The 7,946-nt window shown below is 39.3% G+C and overlaps 1 protein-coding gene across 2 annotated transcripts; it reads right to left on the reverse strand.

Annotated features, from left to right (window-relative positions):
- Window positions 1-313: 313 nt before the first annotated feature.
- On the reverse strand, window positions 314-7,454 carry LOC134170976 (histamine H3 receptor-like). Of its 2 annotated transcripts, none has more exons than XM_062632813.1 (3): window positions 7,026-7,454; window positions 5,380-5,546; window positions 314-3,067 (listed from the first exon to the last, which is right to left on the reverse strand). In XM_062632813.1, the coding sequence occupies exons 1-3, from the start codon at window positions 7,267-7,269 to the stop codon at window positions 2,273-2,275; spliced, it is 1,206 nt and encodes a 401-aa protein (XP_062488797.1). In that variant the 5' UTR covers window positions 7,270-7,454; the 3' UTR covers window positions 314-2,272. The 2 variants fall into 2 exon arrangements, with proteins under 2 accessions (XP_062488797.1, XP_062488796.1); XM_062632812.1 differs by having other exon boundaries at window positions 6,981-7,452.
- Between the last annotated feature and the right edge of the window lie 492 nt (window positions 7,455-7,946).

Below are 7,946 nucleotides of genomic sequence, written 5' to 3' on the forward strand. Positions count from 1 at the left end.
ATTTCTAGTAGCTTCACTACTCTAGTAGCACAATGTGTGGTTTCAGATTTGCTTCACTTTGCGCTCCTTGACAAAGTCATTTTTCATTAGTGCAAAATGTGGATACATTTTGCTTGTCAATAATTTTGTAGGCCATTTTTCCAAAGTAAACAACACAAAACGCAAACTGAATTTTTACGCCAAAAAGCACAGGAACTGAAAAGCAGACAGTTCAAATACTTTCCCATTTTGGACCTGCCTTCAGTTTCTCTGTTTAACAGATGCTGACTTAGTACACCAGTTATTCTATAAATGTTATAAGTGTGTTGCCTCACAGAAAAACAAACACCACAAAATCTATGCCAGCACCTTATCTCATGACAGTGAAAACAGGTGTGCTGAATCAATGACTTCCTCCTGACATTGTATCTCTCTTAGCAATCAGGCTCACAACCCATAACACTATCCATGTGAGGTAAGGAAGTTTAATGAAAATGAGTGGTGAAAGATGATCCTCCACCAGTGTGAAAACTGTTAAGAGAAGTCTTCAGTTCCAGACCTCTGAACAGAATGTTATTTTAGCTCCTCAAAGCCATCACTATGATTAAGCTGCTTACATGTGTTTGAATTGTGCTTGCAAAAAAGTACTCTGCTTTTGTAACACTTCTGCAGCCAATTTCAAATTAGATAAAAAATACTGTTTAAATTGACTATTGCTCTTCATTTTTCTGTGCATCAGATTCCTCTTTCCATATTTTTTAGATTTTTATACATGTACAAAGAGGAAAGAAAATTACATAAAAGAGAGAAAAAAAGTTAATCAGTGACTTTCACTTACCCATCCATTAAAGCCTTCTGGGTGAGCTGCAACACCCAACACAAGGTAAAAAACTTTGCCACATGAAATGGCTTATAATCAAGCTCCATTGGCTTCTCCAACACATCTGTGCACTCCTTCCAGCACTGCATATTCAACTGTTTTCTTTATTAACAGCTGCTTAAGACACCTCTGTATCAGCTTTCAGACCTCTGTGAATCCCATTCTCAAGCAGCGATAGAAACCATCTATCAGTGATAGAAAAAATCCAGTTTTATACTGGTCCATCAGCAGAGAAAATCCATATAATGTTACAGTAACAGGACAGAAAGAACTGATCTAGTACAAAAATCACCCTTCCAGTTCAAATTTGTTCCAGATATTTTGATAGAGTATCTTTGCACTTGCAAATCTTTACACCTGAAAGGGTATCATCTATTTTCTCACAGCCAGCCAAAATCATCAATCCAGTAAGAACTTTCCATTGCTTGCTCTGTCAATCCAGCAGGGATGTGATCATGTGTCCAAACCAGGTCAATCTTTTAGGTAACCAAACAGTGCACAAATATGGTACTAAATATCATTTAAGCATGACCAAAGAGGCAGCCACTGTCAGGAAAAGAGACAATACTGCTGAAAAGAGTAACAACCATTTATGCCTGTGATGATTTTAGAATCACATGCTTTTAGAATCCTAAAATCAACTAGATTGGAAAAGACCTTTGAGATTATAACCAAGCTCAAAATCCCATTACCATGGAAACTTTCATTCTCTGAAAATCATCCAGAATTACTAACTTAGGTGTCCTGTGCCCTACAAGACCAGGTATGGACTATATTAGAATTAGAAAAGGACAGGTATGCCAGATTAGGCAGTTTACTCACTTGCATGTTGTTTGAATTGTAATGTTTGAATTACACTGTTTGAATTATAATGACTACAGGGCACAATCTTGTCTTTGTAATAGTTTTTAAACCAAAATTATACTGCTCCTGTGAGTATTTATACAACCTTCCAAAACTGTAGCAGAACTGTTTCTTCACTGAGAGCTTTGGGTTCACAAAAAGGACATAAATTTTAACTCAACACACAAACAGGTATCTCCTTCCAATGAACCTCTATGGAGTTATCAATAGATGATTCTTTCATAGTACCAGCTTTAGATTAAAAAAACTGAAAGCAACAAAAAGTAAAAACAAAAAGTACCTCAAACCCACAAACCACAAAGGATATCCAGCAAAAATTGTTATTCTTTTCAATGCACTGGATGGTGTTTAACCTGGCTTAATACCATCAAAAACAAAAATGATAACCTGAAAACTAGCAGAATCGGGGCAAATGCATACCTCTGCCTCAGTCTTCACCAATGCCATTAGTAAACAAAAGTTTATTCTCTACTTCTGTTTAAGATACATATGAGAAAATAGTACTATATAAGAGAGGAACCTTATCTGTAAGACATTTATTTTAACTTTCTAAAACGAAGATGTCTTAGGTGATCTCAATGTTGCAGAGTTTTGGGGACATAGTATTTTCATGAAAGCCATTCGAAATTTAATATGACAGAGAGGGTAGAGAAATGGATTCAGAGAGGAATTGAGCCACAAAAGCCAAAAGGTTATTTCATACAGGGACTTATGGATGCACTCTCTTTGGCAGGCCCCACGAATGATCATTAGTAAAGTGTATGGGGCCCAGCAAATGGCAAACACACACACAATTATAGCAAGCGACTTTGCTATTCTCTTGTCCTTCTGCAGTTTTGAGCCAGACCTTGAGCAAAAAGAAACAGAAACATCCTTTTTTAGAGCTGCGGAGCTGTTTTGTGTTGGAGATGAACAGGTAGACTCCACTGCTGATCTCTGTGGCCTTGTTAATGAAGAAATACTGTCCTCTGCTTCCAGTGGGGGAGAAGATGCTCCTGGACTTGGCACAAGGCAGGATCTCCAGGACAGGCTACTGGTCCTTGAACGCTCGCAGCCCTGGGTGCTGCCGCCCCGCTGGCGCCTCTGGATGTTGTGGAAGATGTGCACGTTGAAGTAGGTCACCAAGAGCAGCGGCACAAAGAACTCCAGGGTGGACGCACACAGGAGGAAGAGCCAGTTGCTGAAGAACTCGGCATAGCACTGGTCCACTGGTACCACGCTGTGTCCAGCTACGTGCTCCCAGAAGAGGATTGCTGGGCAGTAGAGGAGAAACGCAAAGACCCAGATGGCCACCATCTTGACGACAGGGTTGGATGTTATTCCCTGCTGGGCTCTGTAAGATACCTGTGAAGGAAATGGACATGCTCTATTTAGACAGCATTTTGGAACAACTATCTTAAAAAAACATAAGCAGTTAAGTCAAATACAATATTTGTTCTGTAGTTCTCCAGACACTTAAAACATCTTCACTTACATAAGGTCCTGAAACATTCTATTAGTCTTGTTCATCAAATACTGTAGCTCTGTGATTAATACTTAGGTTTGGAGGGGAGCAGAAATTATGATGGCTAAACTACCATTTGGCTTCCAGGTGTGAAAGGATATGCCTTGTTTTCATCATTACTACAGTAAGGTAGCAATAATGAATCAGTTTATGATTCATGAACTGCCCAGGCTCAGAGGAAAAGCAGCTGTGGGACTTCTTTCCTCCCTCAACAGACAAAAGTAGAAGCCAGGCTGCCAGAAGTAAACAGGATGCCATGTAAGGCTGCAAACACTAGACAGTGTAATTTTTGATAGTTTCCTCTTGCCATAGCAGAAAAATCTTCATGTAAGCTTTAACATCCCTTACTTTATTGAAACATTACCTTGTAAACAGCTCATGGAAATCTCAATGTTTTTGTGTCTACCCAGGCTGCATTAATTTATTTCACTCTCTTGGAGTAAATATCTATCTTTGAAAAAAATACTAAGAGATAAAAGCATCCATTGTTAGGAAACATGAGAGTTAAAACTGTCCTTGTAATAGCCCAGCGAGTATGTACAATACATACTTGTAGCTCTTGGTCTCCTGCATCTTTCAGAGCACAAGATTATGAAAATGAGAAGCTGGACAATTTTATTTTGTCCACACTGTTCAACATTTGTCATCCCAGGCTTTACTCCAACCCAGAAGCACTACCTTCCTCATCAACTTCCACTGCTGTTCATTAGGGAAGCACCTACATGCTATACAAGTATTAATGAATGGTGTCTTCACAGCCACATGTGGCATGAGGGGCATTGTCCCTATTTTACCAGTGAGTAACAGAGCACTACTGCAGTGTTTTACGCATTATTTTAGAGTCTCTCTTTTGAACACCTGTAGCCTGAAGTTTCAGGCTTCTCTACATCTTAAAGCATTATATCGGCTCAGAGCCCAGCTCCAGTTCTGCAACAACTAATTTGCATCCCTTTGCAAGAGCACAAGCATTTCAGTTTAGTAGGCACAAAACAGGAACCTCAGCACAGCTTCACGAACAGTTAAGTCTGAAATGACTGGCCCCTGGCCACAAGCTAGGTCTGTAGCAGAGGCAGAGGTGGATCCCAAGTCTGTGAGGAAGCATGATAACTTTTCTTTGGATAACAGCTCTATGTTACACTGTCCTGGACTCACTCCATCCTAATTACATAAACAGGAAAAGCGAAATATGATCATGTAAATAAAGACTAGCAACAGTGTGTAAGAACATGGAGCTCAGTTGTGTTGCATAGGTCTTTTCAATTTACATTTCTCACATTTTGAGTCCTGCAATGTGATGAACATTTTTCAATGTTACTGTTTCTTAAATACAGGGATTTTCATCCTTTATTGTTCAACTTAAAAAAAAAAAACAAAATCAACCCTAAAACCACAACAGTGGGGAAGAAGAGATTAGGCATTGCAACAGCATTTGCTAAACAAGAACCTCCCAGACTAACACAGCCCATGTCACTTGAGAAAGCAGACTCATCAAAAGCAAAGGATGTTGATCATCTTCCACCTGGACCAAACATCAGGTAGATCTTAGTAATGGTTAATGATAATATTTACCACTGGATTCCTCACATATATTCTTAAGCAGAAGAATGGAAATACTCAAGAAGCACCTCTTACTTCTCCAGATATTTTGGTTCATTCTTTTTGCTTAAAGGGATTAGTTTCCACCCAGCTGCTTGTTAGCAGCACATACCAATCACCCCCTGCAGTAATGAAGATCCTCATCTGATCTCCAGTCAGTCCATCCCACATCTCTCTCCATATTCTCTTCTTTTAAAATTTATCCCAAGGCTAAGCACATCCTTGACTCAACCTAGTTTTCATTACCACTATTCTAATGACCAAAGCCCAAGTTCTCTACACTGCTGCTGCCCCTTTCCTACCTTGACCTTCCCATCTCCTCTGTAGTGTAATTAAATCATTTCTAATCCAGGCAGCACGAGGAAAACATTGAAATCATAGGCAAGGCATTTTCTTATCTCAAAATCCCAATGCAACATTGAAACATCAACATTTCTCTAGAAAAAAATGGTACAATCATGAAGGAGTATTTAGCTTCTAGTGTTAATTGGGAACTCTCAGAGCTTAACAGAAATTGCAACATATAAAAATCAATAATTAGAAAAGCTCTTCTTACAGCTTTTGTAACTGACAGGAAACGGTCGTAGCTGATAAGAACGATGTTAAACACTGAAGCTGAGCACAGGAGATAGTCCATAACTAGCCAGGTCTTGCACAGGCCTCTTCCCAAGTGCCACGTCCCTGTCAGGGCATAAGGGATATACAAAGGAATACAGAACACACCTGTGTAAATAAAACAAACACACACGTCAGTAAACACTGCAGCAGTGCTCATAAAAACAGAGACATTTCTGCAGTATCCAATAAGAGCATGGTACTGACTGGAACTGCCATGTGGAAAGCTTTATATTCTCATGCAACCAATGAACAGTGTACTACAAACTAGGCACCAGCAACATAATTAATACCTTTCTGAAAGGCATATCGTGTTTATTGTGTATCATTATTACTTCCTCTGGTTATATCACCTGCTAAAGGAAAGAGCAGCTGACTTTTTAACCTGCTGAAGTAAACACTATTCTGTATTCACTACTGAAAGTAAAACAAACAAAAACATCTTTCTCCCCAATGTAATTTAATAACTGCTTTCCACAATAAATTATCCAATTTTCATTATTCTGTCCTCTTAGAAGCATGATACAGAGTCTGAAAATGCTCCAGAATAAACTTTTCTAGAAATACAATATGAATTTCAGACTAATCTTTAAAACTATAAGATCAAAAGGCTGACAAAACCAGAACAGTTAATTAAGTACACCCAGCCTAACATTTCTTCTCATCATAATTCTAGATCATAACCACTTTTCGGTGGTGGGCTGATAGGATATTATCTATGGGAACAAAACAAGCGGTGGGAAACATACATGAGTGACCCGCACCCATGGATATCTCAATATAGGCTGTTAAACCCAACTGTTGTGAAAGTGCCAATATGACCTTATTTTAATGAATTTCTAGCTCATCACACTACACACACAGTCCCAACGCAGACTTGTGAGGCTGAAGAGTTAACGGTATTGTTTGCAATGAAATAGAATCACTGCATCTACGGAGAAACTAACACTGGCTCTTTCAAGCAGAAGGTTATATTATAGATTTTAGCATTCAGGAGGACTATTCTTAGAAATTGTTGTTTTTGTTTACCTATACAAATACATATTTCTACAGTATGACTCTAGATAGAGCATGTACAGCAAACTGGTTAAAACTACTATTCATTGCTATTTCATTACAAACTTCAGGTAATTATTTTATGAGAGTAGAAATCTTGAAATAGAAGGTATCAACCATGTGTGCAAGATCTGACAGATAATGTATACTGTATTCAGTTTGACTCTCCAGACTTTAGACAAGACCCTTTACAAACAACTCCCACTCTTTAGTATTCTAAACGTATTCACAAACAGTAGTATTTTTTCCTGAAGTGATAACATTAAACATTACCTATGTACCTGACAAAGGACGCATTTCTTTCTGAAAAAATAATATGCTGTTAAAACACCTCATGCAGCTTCCGCCATTCCTTACTCTCCCCCCAGACACACACCGGGGAAACAGATCTCTTAGAAGAAACCACCCACCCAGAAAATAAACCCCACCGCTTCTCCTAAGATTCCCAGGACAAAAGCAGTACGTGCCTCCGCTGCCGGGACTTACCTACTGCAAAGTCAGAAAGAGCAAGATTGAGAAAGTAATAGTTACTCCGATGCCTGAGGTTTCTGTCCATGATGAAAGCCAGGATCACCAGGGCATTTCCAAGGGTGGTCACCAAAGCCAGCAACACCATGAGGAAAGCCAGCAGCACCAACACGCCCAGGGAAAACTCAGAGCCCGGTGACTGCGTGGACCGAGTCTCATTCCACGTTTCAGCCATCAGCGGAGTTTCAGCAGTGCTGTTGTGCATGCTGCCTGTCCAGCTCAGTTCAGTCCGGGAAGAAAGTCGCATCTGGCAGAGTTATCCAAAGGGCTGAGGCAAGTCTCTTAACAGGCTGGGATTAATACTGACACATCCAAAGAAAAAGATCAGAATATAAAGGTAATGGAACACAAGTCTTCAAGGCCTGGAGTCTCTAACGTTCCTTGATCTGCATGCACCAATCGGCCTGAAAACAAAATCTATTAAAAAAAACACCTTATAAGCAGCAGCAAGTTCACACTTTAAAATACACTATCTATCTCTTTCTCTCCTGAAGGTCGATCCTTATCTACTGAGGTCAGAAGAGTTAGTCTGAAAAGGTTCTGATGCTAGATAAATCCAGATTTCTTAAGATCTTTTTTAAGCATGCATATCTCTAGAAGAGCAACTAGTAAGAAATATGCAGTTTTCCCAAGCTCATACTTTAAAATGCAAGTTCTTCTTTACACAACCTGATCCTTATCTGTGGAGATCAAGAAGGCTGATTTGAGATCGTCTCTTGCTTTCCTCCCTTCCTCTCTTGTTCCCTCCCTCTCAGAAGTGTTTTGCTTGCTAGCCCTATGGACAACAACTTTTTCTGAGATATTTCTCCTTAATCTTGGGCACATATCCTTATGAGAATTTAAACTACTTTCCATTTCATTCTTGTTTATCTAGTCTCCTTGTATTTCAGCACGTTTGTGGTCCCTCTCTATTGTGTTATAATT

This window comes from Pezoporus occidentalis, unplaced genomic scaffold (genome assembly GCF_034315485.1).
Source record: "Pezoporus occidentalis ecotype Australia unplaced genomic scaffold, CSIRO_AGI_Poc_V1 ctg4, whole genome shotgun sequence".
NCBI classification, from domain to species: Eukaryota; Metazoa; Chordata; class Aves; order Psittaciformes; family Psittacidae; genus Pezoporus; species Pezoporus occidentalis.

What these genes read in the sequence shown, in the direction of transcription:
- LOC134170976 (XM_062632812.1), bottom strand. Translation starts at nt 7,269, where the DNA reads ATGCGACTTTCTTCCCGGACTGAACTGAGCTGGACAGGCAGCATGCAC. An exon ending in TCTTTCTGACTTTGCAGTAG is followed by an intron (nt 5,547 to 6,980) that starts GTAAGTCCCGGC and finishes TTATTTACACAG; the next exon opens with GTGTGTTCTGTATTCCTTTG. An exon ending in TCCTGTCAGTTACAAAAGCT is followed by an intron (nt 3,068 to 5,379) that starts GTAAGAAGAGCT and finishes TTTCCTTCACAG; the next exon opens with GTATCTTACAGAGCCCAGCA.